Genomic DNA, 27,720 nt, shown 5'->3' with positions numbered 1-27,720 from the left:
TATGCTGGTTTGTTTGCTTTGCAAGTTCACATTTTTCACTTCTCTAGTGTCCACATATGAGTGAAACCATTTGGTAGTTAGTTGTCTTTTACCTCCTTACTTAACTTCACTAAGTATAATCACTTCTCATTCCATCCATTTTGTTCTGAAGAGCATAGTATTATTTTTAAATTGCAGAATAGCATGCTTTTGAGTATTTTGTGTCCCATAACTTCTTTACTCAGTTGTTTGTTGATGGGTATTAAGCTGTTTTTAATAGTATTATGTTCTAGACTCTGTGAGGAAAAAGAAAGGTAAGAAATTCAATTTTTATTTTTCATAATGACTTTGTAAGATGGAATTTGGTATGCTCTTTTAAAAATACTGAATTGGGGAGTTGGGCGGTAGAGCAGCGTGTTAAGTGCATGTGGCACGAAATGCAAGGATCGTCGTAAGGATCCCTGTTTGAGAACCCGGTTGGAGCCCCCAGCTCCCCACATGCAGGGGAGTCGCTTCACAGGCGGTGAAGCAGGTCTATCTTTCTCTCCTCCTCTCTGTCTTCCCCTTCTCTCTCCATTTCTCTCTAATGACATCAATAATAACAACAATAATAACTACAACAATAAAAAACAAGAGCAACAAAAGGGAAAATAAATCAATAAATATTAAAAAAAAGAACACAGAAAACAAGATGGTGGTTTTTTTTTTTTAATACTGAATTGATTTTCAGGATTCCAAAATTAGATGTAGAGTTTCAGTTTTTACAGATTTTTTTTTTGTTGTTGACTACAAATCTTATTCACTTGTTGAGGCTCACTATCTGTCCTTTTCAACCTAATCTTTTAAATTGTTTTTTAAAAAATACCCATTGAAGTTATAATTCAGGCACAGAAGATAGCTCATGAATAAAAAAATTTTTGTTCTTAATAGTTCAAGTAGGGGACAGTGCACATATTACTGTGCTCTATGATCTGAGTTCAACCCCCTAACCCCACTGGTAGGAGAGAAGCTTCATGAGTGGTGGAGCAGTGTTGCTTGCTGGTGTCTCTCCTCTCTCCCTCTTTCTTCCTCATCTCTTCCCCCTCCTCTCTATCCATATATTTTATTTATTTATTTATTTATTTGCCTCCAGGGTTATTGCTGGGGCTTTGTGTCTGCACTACAAATCCACTGCTCCTAGTAGCCATTTTTTTCCCATTTTATTAGATAGGACAGAAAGAAATTGAGAGGGGAGGGGGAAATAGAGAGGAGAGAGGGAGAGAAAGACATACCTGCAGACATGCTTCACTGCTTATAAAGCTTCCCCCCATAGGTGGGCTTAAACCTGGGTCCTTTACTCTTAGTACTATGTGTATTTAATTATATGTGCCTCTGCCCACCCCTTCCATCATCTCTATTCCTATTTATTTCTTAGTCTCTAGAAAAAAGAAATGACCACCCAGAACATTAAGTCTGTGCAGCCACCAAACCCCAATGATAATTGTGTTGGGGAAAAGAGAGAGCGAGAAACTCTTAAGATTCAAATATTTGATTTTACTATTCCTTTTTTCTTCTCTCTTTTTTTTTTTTTTGCCACTAGGATTATCTGTGCCTACACAATTACTTTTACCACCTCTAAATCTTCTTTAAGGATAAGGAGAGATACAGAGAGGGAGAGAAAACAGAATGAAGGATGAGTGCTTATGAAGCATCCTCTTTACAGGTGTTCCCAGGCAGGGGCGGCCAGGGGCTCAAACCCAGCAAGTCCTATAGCAAAGCGGTGCTCTACAGAATTGGCTTTCTGTGGCCCTCTTTCTTGCTCTTCCCTCTGAAATTGTTTTAGCATTGAGTAATTGATTTCTGCAAATATTACTTGGGTGTTGATTATGTGTTGGATAGATTTCTAAGTCTTGATGGTGTAACAGTGAACAAAACACACAAAATCTCCTTACTGAGACTAGCTTTTAATTGGAGAATACCTAAGAAATCAATATAACTGTCAGTAGAAGTTGAGGTCAGTGATTGACTGTTAGAGCTGTGCACAGCAGAACTCCAGGTGGCGCTATTCATCTAGCTGTGTTGTGGAGGAAACTAAAACCTATGAGAAAGGGACTAAGTTTATGTGCCCCGGAATTGGTGGTGGCAGTGGCGGTGGTGTGTGTGTATGGTTAATAATTTAAAATCAAAGGTCAGCAGAGGCTTTAACAGTGAGTTAAGACTAAGAGGTACTGATACAGGAAGTACTAAATTATTAAGTGAGGGGTACCTTAGCAGAAATTTCTCCATGTACATACATGTTTTTATATTTTTTCCAGCAAGAATTTTTTTTTTTTTGTAAAGGGTATGTAATAGCACTTAGCACTATCTTTTGTATACTTTCCTGTGTTTCTTCTTACTAAAGTGTGACCAACTCTAGAGCTTCCTGGCTTTTACAGTTTTAGCCATTACACAATTAATGTAATTGAAATAAACTGAATCTCTGAAGAGGATAAACAGCTCATCTTTTGCCTGTTACAATTATCTTGTGCTTACAAAAACTGAATTTATGGAATCCATCGCTATATATTTAATCTGACTTTTTTTCATAATAGCTTTGTAAAAAAAATTGATTTGCATATAAGAACTAAACTTCTAAACTGGCATAATAGCTCACTTGGATAATGTACTGCTTTGCCATATGTGTGACCCAGCCTCCACTGAATTGAAGGAAGCTTTAGAGCTATGGTCTCTTTCCTTTTTGTCTCTTTTATGCCTCTATCTGAAAAAGTCAGCATGGAGCAATGAAGTTCCAGAGATGGAAAAAAAAACATCACTGAACTTGTTGCTGCTGTACATAAGACTGATTTCTAGAATTCTGTTATTTCTTATATACTGGCAGTGATGTATATGGTGACAGGGGTTGACCTGAGGAACTATCTTTCATGACAAGAATGAGATAGGGTGGGGTACACTATACTGCTTGACTCTGGAATAAGTTGATAAAAGGGAATGAATCTGTCAGGAACATTAAAAACATAATAGAAGTAATAGGAAATCAAGTTCATGTAGAGTAGATATCCCTAGATTATCAATCTCTTTCCTCCAACTATTACACTTTATTTTGGTTCTCAGACTGAGTTCTGTTAGTATTTATTTTATTTTATTTTTGTCACTAGGGCTTCATCACTCTGAGCAGACTATTTTTTAATTTTTATTTATAAGAAGGAAACACTGGTAAAACCATAGGGTAAGAGGGGTACAACTCCACACAATTCCTACCACCAGAACTTCCTACCACCACTATCCTACCACCACTATCCCCTTTCCTCCCCTGATAGATTTCCTGCTATTCTATTTTTTAAATAGAAAGACATGAGTGAGGCCTTTCAAAGAGATAGATGGAAAATGGGAAAGATACCTCAGCATCAAACTTCCTCAAGGGGTCAGGCTAAACCTGGGTGTGTGCATGGTTAGCAGGTACACTGTCTTGTAACCCTATATTTATCACTTTATGAGATTTCAGCAATCTGTGTTGGACTCCTCTACTGTTTTTCATGCTTAAATATTTAACTTTGAATAATAAAACACATGGTACAGATCCATCCCACATGGGTTTTGGTACTTCTGCACTAATGGCAGAGGGCTACTTAAAACACAGGGAGCCTTTTAGACTGCCAGTGAAATTAAATCAACCAGAATACTTTCTGCCACCAGAACCCCTTGAGAGACTGCCTCCTATGGTTTCGTCAGTGCTTCTTGCATACTAAGTTTTTCTTTCTAAGTTATCCTAGGTTAAAGTCTTCCTAGTTACCACCATACCAAGTGCCATTGCCTGTTGCATATGATTCCTACCTGCCTGTTGACTCTGCCTCTCTCAACTACCACTTTGAGGCTGTCTCTAAATCTAGCATTTCTTGGTATATCACATTGGGTACTTCCGGACAACCATCCACCCCTGGACTCTTTGGGCTTCTGGTCTGAGGCTAGGTGCTCTGCTGTATGTGTACCCTGCCAATTACCATAGGGGCTGCTGTCCACCATGGGACCCCTTGGCCAACTTGCAAGCAATACAATACATACTGAAGAAAGAATTAGCATGTATGAAGATGAAGCAGGGGAAACTAAGAAAAAAGTAAAGGGCTTAGAAAAGTGGTTAAGTGACAATGAAAATAACAATAAAGATACGTGTAATGGCTTAAAAAGGAACAATAGTCAAATCATTGGCATGCTGGAAGGAGAAGTGGGAAGAACACATAGTAGATGAAAACAAAGAACTTCCTCTAAATGAATAAATGGGAGGACAAGAAAGTCCAGGAAGCAGAGAGAATATTAAACAGAATTAATTCAGAGATATGTACACCAAGACACTTCCTGATTAAATTAGCAAAGATCAAAGGTAAAGGATACTGAAAGCAGTGAAAGAAAAACAAATGGTATAGCGGTAAACCTGGAAGGCTATCTGCAGGTTTTTCAACTCAACTCTGAAAGGTAGAAGGAAATGGTAAATTGTCTAGAGTGCTAATGAAAAAAAACTTTCAACTAAGAATACTCTGTCCCACCAGACTTTAATTCAGATTGGATAGAGGGATAAAGACATTCTTGGGAAAGGGGCATCTGAAAGAATCAGTTATAACCAAACCAGCTCTACAAAGAGTTTAAAGGGACTTGTACATACACACACACACACACACACACACACACACACACACACACACACACACCACACCAATTTCACTAAATATTAATGGCCTGAGCTCATCAAGTGAGAAACAGAGTATGAATGTGGATAAAAAAAATACAACTCAAGCATATGCTGCCTGCAGGAGATACACTTGACCTGATAGGACAAAAACTGGCTCAAAATGAAAGGATGAGAAAACATTATACAATCTTATGGACCTCAAAACTAAACCAAACCAGAAAATCAGAGACAGCCATACTCATATCTGATACAATTGACTTCAAAATAATTAAAACAACAGATAAGGTTGGATACAATACAGTGCTCAGGGGATCAGTCAGTCAAGAGGAGCTCACCATAATTAATGTCTGTGCTCCAAATGTAAGGGCAACAAAGTATGTCACACAGATTCTGAGAAAGCTGAGAAGACACACCAATAGTGATACAATAATAGTAGGAGATTTTAACTCCCCACTCTGTCAAGCAAACAGCTCAACCAGGCAGAAAATTAATGAGGAAATAAGAAAATTAAATGAAGAAATGGATAGATTAGACCTATTAGATATCTTCAGAGCTTTTCACCCCAAGAAAACAAAATATACATTCTTCTCAGTCCACATACAATATATATATATATATTTTTAAAGATTTTATTTATTTATTAATGAGAAACATAGGAGGAGAGAGAAAGAGCCAGACATCACTCTGGTACATGTGCCGCCGGCGACTGAACTCAGGACCTCATGCCTGAGAGTCCGATGCTTTATCCACTGCGCCACCTCCCGGACCACTCACATACAATATTTTTATAGATAGATCATATGCTGGGCCATAAAGATATCATCAAAAAATGTAGGAGCATAAGATCATTCTGATCATCTTTTCAAACCACAATGGAATTAAGCTAACATTCAATAACAAACAGAAAATTAGAGAAAATTGCACAATATGTAAATTCAATAGTAAATCATTTAATACATGTTGGGTCAAAGAAGAAATCAAAGAGGAAATCAGGGGTGAAGTGGAGGCATACCTGATTGATTGAATATGCTACAGTGTGCAAGGAGCCAGGTTCAAGCCCCTGGTTCCCACCTGCAGAGGGGAAGCATCACAAGTGTTGAACCTGTGCTGCAGGTCTCTCTCTTTCTCTCCCGCTCCTATCCCTCCTACCCTCTCAATTTCTGTGAAATAAAAATAAATAAAGAGGACAACTTAAAAAAAAGAGGAAGTCAGAATATTCCTGGAAACAAATAAGAATGAAGACCTAAGTGTTGAGTAGGTGATGCACCTTGATTAAGTTTACATATCACCATGTGGAAGGACCCATGTTTGAGCCCCCACTTCCCATCTGCAGGGGGGAAGCTTCACAAGTGGTAAAGTAGGTCTGCAGGTGTCTGTTTTTCTCTCTCCCTCTCTCCCTCCCATCCCTCTTAATTTCTGTCTGTCCTGTCAAATAAATAGAAAGGAAAAAAAAGAAGGAAAAAAGGTTACCAGAAGCAGTGGACTCATCATGGAGGCACTGAACCCCCAGCAATAACCCTGGTGGCAAAAAAAAGAGACAAGCTCTCAAAACATTAGGTGACAGAGCTATAGCAGTACTAAGAGGGAAATTCATAGTTGTGCCAGCACATATCAGGAAGCAAGAAAAAGCTTAATCTGAAATCATATCTGAAGGACTTAAGTTAAACAAACAAACAACAACAAAAACCTCTTTCATCTCCCCTTGATTGCTAGAGAAAGACTAAGACACTTCAATATAATACTTTACCTCAACTTAAGCTTTTTTCATGTTCCATATCTCAGAACTCCATGTTTGAATTTCTTTTGTTAATTTGTTCTAACATCAATTCACTGTAATTATTATCACCCCCCCCCCCCAATTCCCTTTTATATCTGCCTATCTGTCAGTATTGTTGGGATAGTTTCAATGACTGTTCCTCTGTGTTCCTGACTGGAGCTAATAACTTTTTACTTTCTAGCAAGTGACATTAGTTGTAGTAACTTTCTTTGCCTTATAGAAGTTTTACCTTTTATCATACTGTTCTCTTGCTTTGTGCTTTTTATTTAAAGTCTAGGAAGTTGCAATCCACTTCATCTAGACTATGACCTGACTAGATGGTTCACTTTGGTGTGGTTGCTTTACGTGTTATAAGCCAATATTTGCTCCCCTGGTCACTACATTGTATTGACTGAAATTCTACTTATTACTAGCTATCTTTGACATCTTATGTCTATAAATTTATTTTTAGCAAGCTTCTTTTACTGTAATATACTAATTTGTAAAAATATAGTTTGGGTATTGCTAATAATAGCAATGAAAATGCTTTAGTAGTGCAATTAGAGGCAAAGGAAAGCAGAGTTGGAAAGAGGAATTAAGATGAGGGTAATTTGTTTGCTAATGGTGGTGGCTTTATTAGTCAGCAACACTGTTTATTAAGCTGATGCCTTAATGAAGACTTTTATTTCATCCAACACTAATGTGTATTTTGGATTACTCAAATCATTCAGGCAGAAAAAAATAAAAAATTTTAATAATTTGTAAGAAGTTCTTAACCAATGTTAGCATATATACTCATATAATCTTTTCCCACAGACTTTCGCAAATACATTGACGGTAGATGGGTACGTCAGGATGCACAATGAACCATGAAAGTGGTTCTATGTTGTTTTCGATGGGCTGGCTTCACCGGTGGGTAACAGACGACCAGGGACTCATGGTTGAGCTGTAGGCAGTATCTCTTTATTCATGCTGGATGCAGTGCAATCTAAGCCGAGCTAAGCTAAACTAAAAACTACAAACAATCTTGTCCTTATAAATCTACTAGCCCAGTAGGGTGGGAACAGGATGCGATGCAGAGAGGGTGGAGAGAAAAGTGACTGGTGAAAATCAGAGTGTGACAAGGAGAGGGGGCGGAGCAAAAACCATGAACCAGTGGGGATTGAACCAATGCCCTGCAGTGGTTATGTAAATAGAATACAGTAGTTATGTAAATAGAATACAGTGTTAAGCAGGGGGTATTAAACTAATGAAACAGAAGGGGTTTTTAGAAGCATACCAACAGTTCTAGTCTGGTTATTTATTTACTTATTATAAATAAATATACATATATTTATTAGTGATTTACAAAATTATAAAATAACAGGGTCACAATTCTATACTGTTCCTATACCCAGTCTTCCCATTCTGTGTTCCCATTCTCTCCACCGGAAACTGTAGTGATTCTCCCAAGGTCACAGATATAGGTTGAGTATTATTTCTATAACTAGCTGTCTGTCTATCTGTACACATATGTTTTTTATTTTTTCTATGGTCATGTCTTCTCTTTCATTCTAAGTCACAGCTACACCTATTACTACTCCCAAATATCTTTCAATTTTTCTTCCTCCTCTCTAAGTCCTGATGGAATTGGGTTTTAAAGCCCTTTAGTCATCTTCCTCTAATATTTCTTCTCCTCTGGGAGTATGGACCAATATTCTTTTTGGGGATACAGAAGGTAGGAAATTTTTTTTTGTAATTGCTTCTCTACTGGATATAGGCATTGGCAGGTAGATCCATGCCCTCAGCTTGTTTCTGTCTTTTCCTAGTGGGGTAGGGCTCTGGGGATGTGAGGTTCTGGGACACATTGGTGAGGCTGTCTGTCAAGGGAGTTCAAGATGATATCATAGTAGTATCTGCAGTGTGGTGTCTGAAAAGCAGTAAGTTATGAGGCCGGATAAAATGTTTAATAATTAGGACCCAGAAGTTAAGAAAAGAGCAGATGAGAACAGGGATTTTAGGTTGGTAAGAAGCTAGAGAGTCTATTTTAAGTATGTTCCTTGGAGCCCATGATTTTAGTGATTTTTATTTGAGCTTGGTTGTTAACATGGAGGTGGTCTAAAACTATTGTCTGGAAAGATGGTGTCAGAGTTGAGAGTAGTGTTAGAAAGCTGGATTAGAATAGAGAGTGGTCCCCAGACTTGAAGACAATATATAAATATAGCTAGCTGTTTACCAAATCAGTGTTCATATTTAGCGCAGGAGCCTTTACAACCATTGAGTCCCTGTCAGTCTGAGCTTGCAGTCCGTGGTCACTGCTGGGAACTTTCTAGGCAACAGTCATTTCAGGACCAGCCTTCCTTGAGTGCTAACCTGGTTTTTATGGCAATGTTAATGCAGTATTTTGATTTGTAGGAGAGTTTGCTCACCTCTTCTTTACTTTTTTGAGTCTCCTTACACATCAGCTGGAATGATTCTGATATTGGCCAAGTATATAAAGGACAATATAAAGGAGACATTGGGCTTTTCTTTCAAGCAAGAGTGAGGGTAGTTGAGTGTGGAAGTGTTTATTTAGAGAGGGAAGATGAGATTAAGAAATCAACCACTAGACTTTTCTGGTTTAGGACTGTAGTTTAAGGAGAAAAGGAAAAGGCTCAGCTGATAGGGCATGCAAGTGGTTCTCTGGCTTTTCTGGCATATGAAACTCTTCCTTTCTCGTGATTTAAATAACTAAGACTTTGAAAACAGGGAGTTGTTTCAGTATAAAGTAACAGTGTACTTTCCAATTCTATATCTTTCTTGTTCAAACATTGAGCCATTTGAGTTTATCAATCATAGTGGTATGAATAGTAGTCAGCAGATGGCAGGAGCTTTGAATTATTTTATTCTCATTTGCACTGACACATCAGTGCTTTTCTTCTCTACCTGCCAAAGATAAACAGTCTTTGCTTCAGCTATGCATAGAATTTAACTTTTTTTTTCTATCCTAGAACATAGCTCCTGAAATTCCCTGACATTGTGAAAGTGTTGTGTAGGGTGGAGAATACATAAACAATTACAAATATAAATGCTCTATAGTTCAAAATTTCCAGCTTAATAATATGAAAAGCTGCATAACATAATTTTCATCATTTTGAATTTCTTTTTTTGTATAGGAGGCATGGCTATCCCATATTTGTCTTAAAATAGTCAGACTACTTGAAAAAGGTAATTTTTCTTACCTTTCATTATGTGTTACATGTTAGAGGCAATAAGTATAAAAGGCAGCTTAAACTAGAGCAGTGGCCCTCAAGGATTTTGACCTTGGCATCCCTTTACAATCTAAAACAATTGAAGACCAAGTGGGCCAAGTAGATAGCATAATGGTATGCAAAGAGGCTCTCATGCCTGTGGCTCCAAAGTCTCAGGTTCACTCCCCTAATAACCATAAACCAGAACTGAGCAGTGATCTCAAAAAAAAGTTGACAACCTTAACACACTTTCATTTACATGGATTGTATTTATTGATTTCTTTTTTTTAATATTTATTTATTCCCTTTTGTTGCCCTTGTTTTTTTATTGTCGTAGTTATTATTGTTGTTGTCGTTGTTGGATAGGACAGAGAGAAATGGAGAGAGGGAGGGGAAGACAGAGAGGAGGAGAGACACCTGCAGACCTGCTTCACTACCTGTGAAGCGACTCTCCTGCAGGTGGGGAGCCGGGGTTCGAACTGGGATCCTTATGCCGGTCCTTGTGCTTTGCGCCACCTGCGCTTAGCCTGCTGCACTACAGCCCGACTCCCTTATTGATTTCTTTAAACCACATTAGAAATAAAAACTAAAACAACCTCACACTATGCATTATATTTAATTTTTATTTTTATTATTGAATAGAGACAGAAATTGAGAGGAGAGAGGTAGAGATAGTGTGAGAGATAGACACCTGTAGCCCTGATTCATCGCTCATGAAGCTTTCCCCCTGCAGATTGGGACCAGGGGCTTGAACCTGCATCCTTATGCACTTTCATGTGAGCACTTAACCAGGTTTGCCACCACCTGGCCCCTATTTTATATTTATTAACTTAATAGTAATAGCCACACTGCATGTTTACTACGCATGTGGAGTAGATAGGATCCTGAGTTAACCTGAGTTAATGTGTTTTACCTTTTCCATGAGTGTGTATTAGAGCTGTGACTCATGTTTCTAGGTAATAGGGTATGGCAAAGATGCATTAATATTGCTTTTCTTCTTCTAGCGTTTGCCCTTCTTCCGTAGCCAGTCAACAGCGTCAGGTTGAGCCTGATGTAAGGTTTCGAGACCTCCTTTGAATCTGGAGAGGTGGCAGTCGTTGACTATGTGGGTCATAGTCATATTAGTACATATTTATCTTAGTTTTTTAATCTTATGTGATCTATTTTATCTCTAGGTACCCTGAAGTAGGAATTAGCCTCATGCATAGTATGATAGTTCAATACATGATAAATTGCTATAATTTTAAGATTTGGGATATAGTTTGTTGTTAAAAACATTAAAATAGAATATTGATTCTTTCCTTAATAATCTATGGCTATAATATTTTTTTTCAAAAACAATGGAAGTAAAAAATAGTATGTAGAAACAGAATTGTTATCTACTATCAACTGTTTTTAATTCTGTGATTATCTGCAAGATAATACTTGACACAACAGGAGATATGGAAGTAAGATTTGGAACTCTTTGGAAAGGTCTTTCAAGGTTGGTTTGAAGGTTCCTGAGAAACAGTTCTCACTGTGATTCCTAGAACTTGAGCTAGAAAATTAAACTTAATGTAACTTCCCTCTCTCTGCTGAGAGAACAACCCCCTTCCATTTTTTCTTTTAATAGGGTTTCATTTTAATATATTAGGTTTAATATATTATTTTATTTTAATATATTAGGTTTTTATTTTAATATATATCCAACTGAGCATTTTTTGTGTTTCTTAGGGGCTATTTTAACTTATTTTTTCTGCAGTATTTTAAAATTGTTATGAACCTTCTGTGTATCCAGTTTCTATTCATTTTAGTCTGCATGAGATCTGATTTGTATATATAGAGCAGGTAGAATTGACATTTTCTAGTTGTATCTCTCAGAAAATATTCATGTTTTAAACAACCAGCATTGCAAAACTAAAGAGTATACAAATTCCAAGTTGTTGTGATCTAAAAAATAACTTCTTTTCACTTTTATAATACCAGAAATTCACTTATAAAATCCTTGACATAGTTTAAAGTTTTGAAGTATGATTTAAAATTCCTCTCTGGAAAATAATAAGCCTGTTTCTTCTTCTTGCCTTTGCTTAATAAGACTTAAAGTCATGCAAATAGGGAGGACTATGAAAACTTTCTTTTTCCCCAATGTAGTATTTCCCCCTTTCTCTAAAATATATTCTGATCCAGTGTTTTTAATGTCTCTTAATGCTTTTGTTCTTTCAGAACAACAGATCAGGAAGCTTTGTTTATGTTCAAGGCCATCATTGTATTTTCACATAATTCTTAAAAAAAATTCTGGGAACACTTAAAAAACATGAAATTATCCTCTTTTTAAAACTTAATTATTATTTTTTTAATTACCCCAGGACAACTTTCTTCCAATAGAGACGGAGTATGACACCGGAACACTAGAGCTTCTGGTACTACATCTCAGGAACAAAGAGTAACATTGGCTTAAGGGCCATGACTATAGCATTAGTGTCAAATGCTGGAGGGAACTCGTGTTAAGAACTGGACACAGAGAATTATCCTCGGACTTGACAACACAAAGTCATTGGCGAGAGCAATTTTAATGGAGTGTTAGAGATAGAAACATGATTGTTATACATTGGAAAGAGATTGCAAAATGAGGAAGTAGATGTAACCACTACAGACAAGTTAAAAAATGTTTGCTTTGAAGAGTAGCAAAAAACAAACAAAGAATATGGGATGACCTCGCAGATAGGTGGAACTCAAAAAACAAAGAAAGGGAGAAGATAGAGAGAAAGATGGGAGAAGACAGATGTGACCTATTGTGGTAGTCAAGAACTCTGAAATGACACAGGAGCGGTTAAGAGGACATGGGGGACTATACAAAGATGCAGACTTGAGTTGGCGGTGGGAGTGGTGCTCAGATGCTCACTGTCTCCCCCAGTCAGGTGATAAAAATGGGGCAGAACCTGTACATGAATGTGAGTTCAAGGAGCTTCTTTTAACACAGGAACATCACAGATGACTTGATTCACACATTAAATGCTCCTCTTTTGTCATTGCAAGTCTCATTAGAATCACAAGGGGTTTCTATAATAAACTCAATAAATAAGCTAGGTATTTTTGGAAAGATCTGGTAAGAAAAGGAGTATGCCATATGGGAAATTGATAAAATAGAATTTGTTTACTTTTCTTTGTACTTAGTGCTTAGTCACCTTCACTCATAATTAGCTGAGTTTTCTGATTAAATTTGATCCCTGTTAATTGGCAAAGGCCAGACTTGTCTGATAGTAATTTTTTAAATAGGTAGAGTTGACTTAAAATAAATTTGTATTTGCATGAGTTCATTTAAACAAAGCCATCTGCTTTGACTTAGCCAAGATTAAACGTTTTCTTGACTTAAGAGACAAAGAGGTTTGACTATGGAAACTTAGAAAATGTCTGTCCCTGCCAATTTTGATAAGCTAAGGGCTGGGCCTTATGGAGTTAGTGATTTTAGGCTTCAAGAACTATGTGCAGGAGAAGTGTTTTGCAGCACCGAATCAAAAGCACAAATTCTTGAAAATTCAGATGACAGAGTAGATCATAGCATTCTTCTTAACATACTGTCTTTTATTAGTTTTCAGGCTACTGCGCTCTGCTGATTTCTTTCCGGCCTTTGTGATTGATGGCTTTTCTTTGTCTTTTACATGCTTTTCCTTTCTTAGTTTGATGATTTACTTTGCCCCCTTTTTCTTCCAGGTCCCTTCCTCTCTTCCCCCTCCAAGGCACTCATGACATCATTACTACCTCTAAATGTCCCTCCCCTTTTCCTTTTCTCTCTCTTGGTGCTGATGGAACTGGAGTTCAGAGCCCTCTTATCTTCTTCATCCTATCACTTCTCCCCCATTGGGAGTATGGTTAGAGACAGAGAGAATTCAAAAAGAGAGTGAGTAGGGAAGACAGAGAGAAACACCTGGCAACTCACTGGGTTAAATGCACATAGAATAAAGCACAAGGACCCGGGCAAGGATCCTGGTTCTAAACCCCAGTTCCCCACCTGTGTGTGTGTGTGTGTGTGTGTGGGTGCTTCACAAGCAGGTGTCTTTCTCTCTCCCTCTCTATCTTCCCCTCCCTTCTCAATTTCTCTCTGTCCTATTCAATAAAATGGGGAAAAATTCCTTTCAGGAATAGTGGATTCATATAGGAAGCAACATCTGCAGCTTGGTTTTACCACTTGTAAGGCTTCTCCCTACAGGTGGGGACCAAGGGCTTGAACTTGGGTCTTTGTTCATTGCACCATGTGTGCTCAACCAGGTATTCCACCATCTGGCCCTGTGTTATGTGTGTGTCTCTCTGTGTGTGTGTGTTTTTTGTTTGTTTTTATTTTTTTTTTTATTTATCAGAGCACTGCTCAGCTCTGGCTTATGGTGTTGCTAGGAATTGAACCTGGGACATCTGATTCTTCAGACATTAAAATCTGCTGCATAAACTTGTGTGCTATGTTTTTTCCCCGACCATGAGAACTTTCCTAGGACTTTCTGAATTCAAAGGACATTATAGTAATGCTTTAAAAAATTATCTTTATTTATTGGATAGAGACAGCCCAAAATTGAGAAGGAAGGGGAGTTAGGCAGAGAAACTCCTGCAGCCCTGCTTTCCACTCTCAAAGCTTTCCCCCTGCAGGTGGGCGCTGGGGAATAGAACCCAGGTCCTTGTGCACTGTTGCTGGCACTCACGTGGAGTGGCCCCAGCCAGGGGGTAAGCCACCGACTCCCTCACCAGGTCTTAGGGACCGCATGGCAAACGCTAGAAGAAGAAGGGACTGCGTGATTCAGAAAGGAGGCTGCAGGGAGTACTCTGGTACAAACACTCATTTATTTGGAGATGGGTACAGGTTTATATAGAGAGTTAAACAAAGAACATTTTTCACATATGTCAGAAATGGTCAGCTTGCCCCTATGGTAGGGGGCTGGTATAACAAGAATTGATACAATACATAAAGGTCATGACAGTCTCCATGATGCAGGCAAGTTAATTATCCAAAGGCATTTGAGAGAAGCATAGGGGTTAAACCAGTAAGGTGAGGTAGAGGAGAAGAAAAACAAAGCTTGATGTAAATCACAGATAGTCCTTATATCTCTAGGTGTCAAAGTAGATAATTACTCTGGAATTTTTCATCTTGGAGTTTAAACTTAAGTTTGATACTCTACAACCAGACTCTTATATCTAAAGTGGGATATGCATTCCTTCTGCTTCCAGCTTATAGATTGGGAACTGCTCTTGTAAAGAGCAGCTCTGTTACTGAACTATTGAAATGATGAAATAGCACTCATTAACAGTGCTGAGGATAAAACACAAAGCAGAACTTGGGTTGTAGTTGGTATATTGCACTCAAGTAAAGGACTCTCAGGTGGGGCAAGGGTAGTGTTCAGGTCCTGGAACATGTTAGAGGAGGAGGACCTAGCTGGGGGTTTAGAATGTTATGAGAAAATTGTGAAATGTTACACATGTACCAATTGCTCTATCTTACTGTTGACTATGAACCATTAATCCCCACAATAAAGAAAAAAAAAAAACAATGCAAAGCACAGTAGGATTAGCCTTCATATACTTGTACTAGAAAGAGGAGTCAGAGAAATGATAATGATGGCATTTCTCCCCCCCTTCTTCTTTTCCTATTCTTCTTCCTCATTCACAGATTTTATTTCTTGATGAGAGAGAGAGAGAGAGAGAGAGAGAGAGAGAGAGAGCATTACTTTGGCACATGCAATGACAAGGATCAAACAAACTCTACCGCATGCTTTCAAGTCCAATGCTGTAGCTGCTGCAGCACCTCCCAGACTGGATTGGTGGGGGGTTTTCATATGTTTGTGGAGACTTGCACTATGCTGCTGCTGCTCTTTCTTCTCCGCCTCCTTTTCCTCCTCTTCCTGCTCCTCCTTCTGCTCCCCCCCCCCACTCCTCTATTTCTTCCTTTTCCTCCTTTTTCTTACTGAACTGGATATAGGTAGAAACTGATCAGGCTATTCTATAGCAGTGGTTGGGATTAGGGACAGCCAGATACATAGTACTGGGAAAGACTACAGAATATTGTTTTCTATATTAGAAAACAATTGAGCATCAACATATTCAAAAATATTATGAAAACATCAGTTTTTTTAATTAAACTGTTTATGGATTTTTATCTAAAGTTTTCTGAGTTGAAATGTGTTAATCATCTTTAAGATTTGTAGGCTGCTTATTTAGGTTGGAGCTAATCTGCCTTTTCTCTGCTTCTGGATATACTATAGCATGAAGTCTGCCCTAAGTTGAAGCACAGACCAATTTAATTTCATTGAATTCTTTCTTTTGTTTTTAAAAAAATCTAATCATCTGTCTTTTATTTCCTTGCTTATTTGTTATCCCTAAGGTGAATAGTCCTACATCTTACTTCATTCAGGGAAGTATTTATAGTACAAGACTTTAGCTTGCAAAAAATGCAAAGACACCTTATAATTCTTAGATTTTTATCAGTAAAATGCTTCAGTTAGAAAATAGAACAAGAATAAAGTAGTAGATAGTGTAGTTATTTCAATTAAATAAAACTATAGATGCATTAGAAAATGAGCAATTCTTCTATGGATTTTTATTATGGGTTGTACATGCTATAGATATTATGCAACTTCAGTACATGGAAAACTGTGCTTGTATACTTGCATATATGGAATATTATAATAGAATCACATTGATGCTCTGAAAATTAAAAATTAAACCCAGAAGATACCTGTGTAGCTATAAAAATTTAAATATACAAACGATAATTGTGCCCTAGCAGGCAGAAACTCGTGTTGTTATTTAAAAGTACAGTTTCCCAATTTTTAGTCTTTAATTTTTGTGTTAACTTTTTTTACATCTAAGTAGGTGAACTTTAATTTATATAAATTAATCTTTAGTAAAGGTGATGAGAAAAAAATGTAAAGGAGAGCTGGTAGCTTTAACAATTAATCCCAACTCCTCTTTCTTTAGATCCAGAGCCCAGAGAGTAATTTGCATTGATTAGAATAACTAATCAGAGAAGGATGCTATCTGGAAAATTTCCTTAGTATCTTATGTTGACAAAAATGAAAATTAGTAAATTATCTCTCTCTTGAAATCCTACTGGGAAGATACCATATTTAGAAGGTTGTTATTATTTCCATTTTTGAAAGTACTCCTGAAAGTCACCCTTCAATGAAGGTGCCATTGAACTTCTTGTTTTGATTTCTTGAGGTTTTTCAGCCTTCTTGATAACTGTCATTTGATGAGCATTAACTCCTGGAGCCAGTAGGCACATGTAAACCAAGACTTTTAAAAATCATTTTAATTTAAGGGCCTATGTTTTAGAGGATAATGCAAATTAAGTTAGTGTCAAGTTGAGTTTTATCATCTCTGGGATGTTTCATAATACCAACTAAACAATTTGAGTTACTACAGAATTTTAGGAACTTTGTGATTAAGAAGAGATGTAATTACTTGCCATTCCTAATCATGTGAAAACTGATAATCTAGTATTTGGCTTCCTTAGCCACAGCTCTGTGAAAGTTCATGTGTTATACTTAATGATTGTGTTGTAATTGTATGTTGTGGGCAGCCTAAACTATGGAGTTTTTTTGTGGTCCAGTTATCGAAACAAAATAAAGGAAAATCTGTGATGTATTCTTATAAGATTAAAATCAATAACATTTTGATATTTATTTTGCTAGTTGCCTCAGATTTTGAACTTTTTGAACTTCCAGTTACATATTTTCTTGCAAATCATTTTACTAGGGAACATAATGATTTATGAAACTGATGTAGTCATACGAGTAGTTTACTATTATATATATATATATATATATTCCCTTTTGTTACCCTTATTGTTTTTTATTGTTGTTGTAGTTATTATTGTTGTTATTATTGATGTCATTGTTGTTGGATAGGACAGAGAGAAATGGAGAGAGGAGGGGAAGACAGAAAGGGGGAGAGAAAGATAGACACCTGCAGACCTGCTTCACTGCCAGTGAAGCGACTCCCCTGCAGGTGGGGAGCCGAGGACCCTTATGCCAGTCCTTGCACTTTACACCACATGCGCTTAACCTGCTGTGCTACCACCCGACTCCCAGTTTCCTATCATCTAAGATGGCTCTCTACACACTACTATCACCGTGTATATGCTCCCCAGTGCCCTTCCTATCAAAATACAGCTAATTACAACCTTTGTTTTACGTTTCCTTTAGCTATATATTACTAAATATTGCTATATATTACTAAGTATCTCTCAAAAAGTAGCTACCAAGGAACTAGGATACATTAAGAGTACACACTTTACTATGTGTGAGAACCTGGTTTTGATCCCACCATCACCATATGAAAGCACCAAACTAATGGAAGCTTCATGAGCAGAGGAGCAGAGGAGCAGAGCTGTGGCATGCCTCTTTCTGTCACCTCTTTCTCTCTATCTGGAAAAAATAAAACAAACAAAAATTACCCATTCGGAGTGATGAAATTGCACTGGGATGAAGCCCTTGTGTGAAAATATTAAAAATAGACGTTTCTGGGTCCCTGCTCCTAGAGGGGTAAAGAATCGGAATGCTTTCAATGGAGGGGATGAGATATGGAGCTCTGGTGGTAGGAACTCTGTGGAATTGTACCCCTCTTATTCTATGGTCTTGTCAATATTTCCATTTTTTAATAAAAAAGATTAAATAAATGAGACTACACCAAACTAAAAAAAAGAATTAACATCATCAAAATTAATATACTACCCGGAGCCATATACAAATTTAATGCTATCCCCATGAAGATCCCAACCACTTTTTTCAGAAGAATAGAAGAAATGCTACAAATGTTTATCTGGAACCAGAAAAGACCTAGAATTGCCAAAACAATCTTGAGAAAAAAGAACAGAACTGGAGGCATCACACTCCCAGATCTCAAATTGTATTATAAGGCCGTTGTCATAAAAACTGCTTGATACTGGAACATGAATAGACATACTGACCAGTGAAATAGAATTGAGAGCCCAGAAGTGAGCCTCCACACCTATGGACATCTAATCTTTGACAAAGGTGCCCAGACTATTAAATGGGGAAAGAGAGTCTCTTCAACAAATGGTGTTTGAAAAAATGGATTGAAACATGCAGAAGAATGAAACTGAACCACTATATTTCACCAAATACAAAAGTAAATTCCAAGTGGATCAAGGACTTGGATGTTAGACCAGAAACTATCAGATACTTAGAGGAAAATATTAGCAGAACTCTTTTTTGCATCAATTTTAAAGACATCTTCAATGAAACGCATCCAATTACAAAGAAGACTAAGGCAAGCATAAACCTATGGGACTATATCAAATTTAAAAGCTTCTGCACAACAAAAGAAACCACTACACAAACCAAGAGACCCCTCACAGAATGGGAGAAGATATAAAGAACTTGCCAAACTCAACAACAAGAAAAACAACCCCATCCAAAATGGGGGGAGGACATGGACAGAATATTCACCACAGAAGAGATCCAAAAGGCCAAGAAAAACATGAAAAAATGCTCCTCCAAGTCTCTGATTGTCAGAGAAATGCAAATAAAGACAACAATGAGATATCGCTTCACTTCTGAGAGTGTCATACATCAGAAAAGGTAACAGCAGCAAATGCTGGAGAGGTTGTGGGGTCAAAGGAACCCTCCAGCACTACTGTTGGGAATGTAAATTGGTACAACCTCTGTGTAGAACAGTCTGGAGAACTCTCAGAAGGCTAGAAATGGACCTACCCTATGATCTTGCAATTCCTCTCCTGGGGATCTATCCTAAGGAACCCAACACACCCATCCAAAAAGATCTGTGTACACATATGTTCTTGGCAGCACAATTTGTAATAGCCAAAACCTGGAAGCAACCCAGGTGTCCAACAACAGATGAGTGGCTGAGCAAGTTGTGGTATGTGGCATATATATACATATATATGTATATACACACACACACACACACACACACACACACACACACACACACACACACACACATATATGAATACTACTCAGCTATAAAAAATGGTGACTTCACCGTTTTCATCCGATGTTGGATGGACCTTGAAAAATTCATGTTAAGTGAAATAAGTCAGAAACAGAAGGATGAATATGGGATGATCTCACTCTCAGGCAGAAGTTGAAAAACAAGATCAGAAAAGAAAACACAAGTAGAACTTGAACTGGAATTGGTGTATTGCACCAAAGTAAAAGACTATGGGATGGGTTGGTGGGGAGAATACAGATCCAAGAAGGATGACAGAGGACCTAGTGGGGGTTGTATTGTTATATGGAAAACTGGGAAATGTTATGCATATACAAACTGTTGTATTTACTGTTGAATGTAAAACATTAATTCCCCAATAAAGAAATAAAAAATAGGCATTTCTACCAGTGTACATGTCCCCCAACAAATACTGTATGAGAAAGATGTACAGTAATCTCTGGCTACTACAGTGTTAGTTTTCACATGATTAGCAATATCCATTATTAATAATATCCCTTCTTTATCACCAAGCTCCTAAAATTCTGTATTAACTCAATTTAATTGGCAAAAATACATTGTTATTTTTTTTCTTTGAGTTTTTTCTGAGCATTCTCAAGTGCATTAATTGACTTTCTAGGTATCTTCTTTAGTGAAATTGTCCTTGTTACTATTGTTCTTTGGACAAATACATTCTGTTTCTATGTAAACAAATGACTAATAAAAGATACCTGAACATAATTGTGAGGGTCCTGATTCCAAAAAGTTGATGCTTTACATAGTTTCTGGTAAGTTACTTCCAAATACTGTTTGTTTATTTATTTATTTATTTATTTTTACATTTTTATTTATAAAATGGAAATTGACAGGACATAGGATAAGAGGGGTACAGTTCCACACAATTCCCACCGCCAGAACTCTGTATCCAATCCCTCTCTTGATAGTTTTCCTATTCTTTACCCCTCTGGAAGTATGGACCCCAAATCATTATAGGATGCAGAATGTGGGAGGTCTGGCTTCTGTAACTGTTTTTGTACTGAACATGGGATTTGGCAGGTTGATCCATACTCCCAGCCTGTCTCTCTCTTTCCTAGTGGGGCAGGGATCTGAGGAGGTGGGGCTCCAGGACACATTGATGGGTCATCTGCCCAGGGTAGTCTGGGTTGGCATCATGGTATCATTTGGAACCGGTTAAGATATAAAGCAGAACAAATTATTGACTAATCATGAACCTAAAGGCTGAAATATTGCAGATGAAGATTTGGGATCTCCATCCAAATACTATATTTTTTAAAGTTTAAAGAATGCATTTGTATATTTTTATATATTGTATATATGTTATAAATATCATATGCATGTCTTTGCATATGTTATGTGTTTTAGTACAGTAGTAATCCTATACAATAAGTGGTACAGTTTGCATTTGAAGAAACCATAACTCAGGTGTAAGCAACCTGAGGCATTATGGTTAGCTAAATGCAGACCCTTTAACTTAAAATGTTACATTCTTTCAGTTTTCAAAGATGGCTCCAATTTGTCTTGCATTATATGGAAACTTTTAAACAAATGTTGTTTATATTGTTTATATTATTCAGGATAGTCATGAAAGCACTGCAAATCCACACTGAGTTCAGTGTTTGTGATGGCATATATTGGATGCTTTTACATTTATGAACTGTACAATATAGTGTGATTGGCTAAAAAAAATACAAAGGCATTAAGAATCAAATGCAACCCTGAGTTTTTTCCTATCCTTCTTATGGAATGATAATAATGAACTTTTCAAGAAAATATGAACATCCAGTCATCCAACAATATTTACTGAGTACCTGCCAAGTACTTGGCATATTGCTAAATGCATAAAACAAAAGTGAGCCTTAACCTCAAGAACTGAGGATGAACAACATTAAACATTTTATCTTAAATATATACATATATTATATGTATATATATTTATTACTGTTGCATATAGACAGAAAGAAATGGAGAGGGGGAGAGGGAATAGAGAGAGAGAAAGAGACAGACACCTGGAGCCCTGCTCCACTACTTGTGAAGTTTTCTCCCTGCAGATGGGGACCAGGGGCTTGAACCTGAGTCCTTGCACACTGGCAGATATGCACTTAACTAAGTGTGCCAGTGCCTGGGCCCTATATTATATGTATATACATACATGCATATATACATACATACATACATACATATAATTGAACTATTATCAAATGTGGTAAAGAAGAAATACAAAGTACAGTGAGCATACACAATAGGGACCTATTCAAGATCAGAGAAAGTTTTCCTGTGAATGCAACATTTGAGCTTTTATAGATGAATTGTGAAAATTGTTAATAGGGAGGCAAAGTAGAGGAAACCAGTTCTGGGATGTTGAAAACTTAAGGGAAAAAAAAAAAAAAAAAAAGAAAACTTAAGGGAAAGTGGACAAGAAGTGTTAGTCCCTTAGTGAGAATTTGGAAATAGGGTTCCAAGGAAGACAGTTGTTCTGTATTGCTGACTCTTTCAAAGGAATTATTTTGAGGTTCCTTCTGGTGATGTTTCCCTTAGTTAAGCCACTCAACTCTGCATTTGACCTTGGATTCAGATATAACTTTAAAGCATAAAAGAAAAAAAAAATTTTTTTTTTTTTGCCTCCAGGATCATCGCTGCACCTTGGTGCCTGCACCACGAATCCATTGCTCCTGGAAGCCAATTTTTTCTATTTTTGTTGCCTTTGTTGTTGTTATTGTTGCCACTGCTGTTATTGTTGTTGGATAGAACAAAGAGAAATTGAGAGAGGAGGAGAAGACAGAGGGGGAGAGAAAGATAGGTGCAGACCTGCTTCACTGCCTGTGAAGCGACCCCTCTGCAGGTGGGAAGCCAGGAGGCTCCAACTGGGATCCTTAGCCAGTCCTTGCACATCGCACCATGTGCGCTTAACCTGCTGCGCTACTGCCTGGTCCCCACTTTTTAATTTTTTGAACTTTTTTCCTTTACTGGGGAATATTTTAAAATTATTTTAATTTTTTTATTATTTACTTGTTAGATAGAGACACGGAGAAACTGAGAAGGGAAAGAAGACAGAGAGGGAAAGTTAGAGAGACACCTGCAGCACTGCTTCACTACTCATGAATTCCCCTGCAGGTGGGGATCAGGGGCTTGAACTTGGGTTCTTGTGCATTGTAATGTGTGTGTTTAACCAGGTGCGCACCTCCTGGCTACCCACCATTTGTTTTAAACCACTGCTAAGCTCTGGTTTATGGTGGTGCTTGAGACTGAACCTGGGACTTTGGATCCTGAGGCATGAAGGTCTTTTTGCATAAGCATTATCCTGCCTCTCTAGCCCCATGCTATGTCTCTAGTCCTAAGAAACTTTCACTTATTTTTAAACAATAGAGTTTCACAGTATATTTACATTATTATTATGTAGACTTTAGGACTTTTGATGATGAAGATTGAATCTACTCCTAGGTGATATATATGAAAACAAATTATATGTACATGTATCTTACAGTGTTGTCTTTAAATTAATATTTTAAAAATGCATGTTTCCACTTATTGGAATTGATCTCTAATAAATTAAAAACTATCAACTTATGATCAGTAATTTAAACATTTAACACATGCACATTAGTTTGTTTCTGTTTGGAAAGTAAGGAAGCCATTTAATATAACTGTGACTTTAAAACTTTGAGATGTTTGCTCTGAATTATCCTTAATTATGTCACTAGCAGATACTTTTGTTATTCATATATACATGTTATTTATTCATTTATTCACAAGTAGCTGCTAAGATTTGTATATGTTTATATCTTTGTGTGCATATACCTAGAAAACAGAATGATAGGGAGAAGGGTTAATGAACTGGACTAGTGGATCACAAAATTATAAGATTACAGTGTATAGGGCTGGGGAGATAGCATAATGTTTATACAAACAGGCTCTCATGTATAAGACTCTGAGGTCCTAAATTCAATCCCCTGCACCACTGTAGGCCAGAGCTGAGCAGTGGTATGGTTAATTAATTAATTGCAGGGTATAGTTTCATATCATACCCACCAACAAAGTGCTGTGTTCTTCCCAACAGTAACAATAATTTTCCCAACAATAGCTACTATAGTTCTCATAAAGTCTTAGAGGCGGTTTGTTTACTTCTAGTTTTTGTTTTGTTTTGTGTGTATTTCAATTCTCTGTATTCTACATGAGTGAATCCTTCTGGTAGTTGTCTTTCACTTCTTATTTCATTAAGTATAGTCATCTCCATATATTTTGTCCCAAATGACACAATATTATCTTTTTTGATTGCAGAGTAGTATTCCAGAGTATATATTTTGTAGCTTTTTAATCCAGTCACCTGCTGCTGGGCACTTAGGTTGCTTCATCTCTTGCTGTTGTGAATAATATGCAGCTATGAATCTAAGGGGGGGACATAGATATTCATTCATACATATTCTCTTTAAAAGTTTTGTAATCTTGTTTCATTAAAAACAATCTTAATTAGTGATTAATGATTGGTTTGTAGCATTTTAAGGTTTCTGGTGTATAAGCTCCCTCCACCATATGGTATATGTATGTTGTTCTTTGGTGATATGTTTTTTTGATGTTAAGGAAGAATTTTTCAGTTTTTTTCTTTTTTTATTTAAGTCTACTTTCATTTCAGTGACTGTTTGTAAATAGTGGTTGTTTGTGGAAGAGGACAAATGGGACTGGACTTGATGCTGAGATTAAAAATAAAAGTGCTTTCCATTAAAGAAATGCCACATTAATGATCAGTAAATATATTACACATCTTTATAAGTGAGCTGGTTTTTGAAATTGGTTTATACACTCCTTTTAGGATATTTCTGTGGGAAAATGACTGCACTTGGGTCTATAATAATTTATAAGTCTATTGAAAACAGAATGGATAGCAACCTGGAGAAGATCTAAGGTTATTGGAACTTTCAGCAAATTTTCATTTCTGGAAAATATTGCAACCACCATATTTGAAAAAAATAATAATAGATGAACATCTCTCTTACCATTGTAATATGTTTGTGAATGTGTAAGTGTGTGCACGCATGTGTATCTGTGTGTGTGTGTGTGTGTGTGTGAAAGAGAGAGAGAAAGAGACACACAGAGAGATATTCTTGAGAAAACACATATTAAATGTGCTATTTAAGTTAATTTTAATTTAAAGGGTTTACTTTAAAAATAATATCTCTTTTTCTCTATATTTCCCATCCCTCTCAATTTCTGTTTCTATCCAAAATAAGTAAATAAATAAGAAAAAAAGAAAGAGGGCTGGATAGTGGCACAGTTGGTTGAGCACACACATTACAGTGTGCAAGTACTGTTCAAAGCAACCCCCCTGGTCTCCACCTGCAGGGAGAAGCTTCATGAGCTATGAGACAGTACTGCAGGCATCTCTCACTCCCTGTCTCTCTTCCTCTCTCTCTTTCCCTACCTCTCTATCTTCCCCTCGCCTTTAAATTTCTTTGTCTCTATCCTAAATTAATTAAATGAAAATCATGTAGTTATTATGTATAGCCACTTGACAAAGGCCAGACTGAACATTATACACTTATCTTTAAAAATAAAGACATGAAAATTAAGTAATGGATTAATATGTAAATGCATGGTTTCCACATCTGTATATGTATGGTGTTGTAAGTGCTGGTGAAGAAAGCCGTATTTTCTGGCATTTTTTTTATTCATGACATCAAAAGAAGTATGTACCACTTATTTTTAGAGTGTTCTCGCCCTGTGCAGCAGTCTGCACAGTGAAGAGACCTATATAGTCTCTGTTGCTAGAGTTCATTTTTTCAGAGGGAGAGAGAAGGGTCTCTTCCTCTCATGCAGTAGTAACATTAAGAAGATGTCCTGTTCCCATTTTTATTACTTCTGAGATTTTATTGCTGGCAGCCAGATGTGCTGAAACTCCTGACGACAGCATCTAGTCATTGCGTGTTTTTAATAGGCTCAAAGAAATATGAGTAGAGTACATGAAAGCAGCTCAGCTTCACACTTCAGCTGGGAATGCCCAAAAAGCTTACTGCTGTTTAGAATTCTTGCTACAGTCAGGAGAAAGCTGAAAGCCGCACGGGTACTGAATCTTCTACGACTGAATTAGAAGAATAATGACTGTACAATTAACTATCAACCTCTGCTCATTTAAGCACAGTTTTTACAGAGCTCAGGAGAAATATGGAACTTGATTGGCATGTTTTTATTTGATGGTGCCTGCAAATAGATGACTTTAAAGACAGGTGGTAAGGAAAAATAAGGGGGGGGGGAGAAGAAGAAAATGCAATTTGAGACATTGCGCCAGGTCTGCAATTCTGTTTTATCTCATTTTCATGGGGTTTTTTCATCCCCACCAAATATTTTACAAAATGAGATTTTTGGACAAACACTGAACAATGTAAGGTGAGTAAAGCTAAATTGCATTTTTATAGTGTTGATATTTCCAGAATTATAATCCTGTATATCTGTATATATTGTTCTTGCACTGAAATGGTGGTATTACAGGGGTGTTGTCTTTTATCATGAACATTTATTTAGGGTTCTTAATTGATTTTAAGAATAAAAATAGGTTTACTTGAAAGCACAGAAAGCCTCTTACATTTAACTAGCTTGACCTCTGAAACATAATACAGACGCTTTCGTGATTTCATTTTCTAATAAATAAAATGCTTGATGGTTTTTTTTCTTTGTGATCATGGCAGTGATTACCATGCATATACAGGGTCGGAGCTATATAATCATGTGTGATTTGTTGGAAAATACAAATTAGCAATCATGCATGCTTTTTGTGAAACATGCGGAAGATATTTTCTCAGTCTGAGGTATTTATGCAGGATAGATCAATAACCACTTTTAAGCAAGCTATATTATGGAATTGTTAATAATTTTTTGTATGAGGATGCCTAGTTTGGAAGTATGCTTTGTCATAAATTCCTGCTGCTTTTTCAACATGATTATGTTTGTGGCAAGTGCTGTGAAACTATGAACATATGTTTTAGATGGTTTCTATGGCTTACGTTGAAATGACAGCCTAATAAAGAATGCTTAAAAATGCTGTTTATCATGCATTCTTCCCATGTTTAGGCTAATTTTTTTCTTGAGAATTTGTAATGTTATGTACATAGTATAGAAAATACCTCATTTTAGCTAAATATATGTGGAGAAAACTTCTTCTTCTAGAAAACTGAGAAGGAAATTCTGTGAACGTGCACTGAAACCTTCTAGAAATTGAGGGGAAACTACTAGTGCAGAGACTATTCAGTGGTTTGCTGCTTTCTTACTCTTAGGATCTCTGAACAGTGTGAGCTAGCCTATTTTAGAGATTATAAAACAACTATTACACAGTATGGATCTTAATCTAGATGATGAAAAGGAGGCTTTTAAAATTGGTTGACATTTAAATGTTTCCTGGTGGCTTTATGACTCTTTTTTTGAACATGGCATAACATACTTATTTTAAAATAAGATTTCACTTCTTTCCTCAGTACAATTCTGTGTAGTTAAATAATTTGTTTTTAAATTTAAATTTTTGGACTAGCTTGAATATGTATATGGAATGTCAGGTTACTCTATAATAGGCAACCTAGATTTTAAGACATTGCTTTTATTAGCAAAATATCACGGGTATCTATAATTTGTAATAAAAATAATCTGTATTTCATGTTATATATAAACAAAAGAGGCAGTATGGATTTTTAAGTATTTTCTTGACCTGAATCTCCCCAAGATTAAAAATTTATAGTTATCTTTATAAGGTTTATTCTTGTTTGGTTTTTATCTTTTTTTTTAATGCCAAGTATTGATATATTTAAGAATATTAATATTAAGGACAGATGTATAATTCTTTTAGCAATTGTGCAGTTTATAGTTTTATAAGGAATTGGTTTAAAGTATATACTATTAGTTTTAATAAATGAGACTATTTGGCGGTGGTGGTGGTGGTATGTATACTACTCTGCCACTGTGTCTCTACTTCAGCTTCATTTATTTTATTATTGAGATGTTGTATTTACAAGTATATCATTATTAAAATATGGAATTTTATGCTATTCTCTAAACATTTGATCACAAAGTTTTAGATGCTTCGATAAGACCAGTCTTATTTAACTTATATTGATTTTTATCTAAAATTATCTGAAACTACCAATTAATCAATGAAGAATACATTCTGTTTAGGAAAGTAATATTCT

The 27,720-nt window shown here is 36.6% G+C and overlaps 1 protein-coding gene across 39 annotated transcripts in view; it reads left to right on the top strand.

Moving 5' to 3' along the window:
- RIMS2 (regulating synaptic membrane exocytosis 2) overlaps positions 1-27,720 on the top strand; it is a 570,974-nt gene that overhangs the window by 213,781 nt on the left and 329,473 nt on the right. For 14 of the 39 annotated variants that reach the window (XM_060196209.1, XM_060196201.1, XM_060196097.1 and 11 more), the window contains exon 1: positions 25,526-25,933. The exons of the other annotated variants lie outside the window; for them this stretch is intronic. In XM_060196209.1, coding sequence (XP_060052192.1) covers positions 25,812-25,933 — 122 coding nt within the window. In that variant the 5' untranslated portion in view covers positions 25,526-25,811. Of the gene's footprint in view, positions 1-25,525; positions 25,934-27,720 lie in introns of those variants that run through there. 39 annotated transcript variants of the gene reach the window in all.

The sequence above is a fragment of the Erinaceus europaeus genome, chromosome 1 (genome assembly GCF_950295315.1).
Source record: "Erinaceus europaeus chromosome 1, mEriEur2.1, whole genome shotgun sequence".
Classification (NCBI taxonomy): Eukaryota; Metazoa; Chordata; class Mammalia; order Eulipotyphla; family Erinaceidae; genus Erinaceus; species Erinaceus europaeus.
This window is presented reverse-complemented; position numbering and strand designations above follow the sequence as displayed.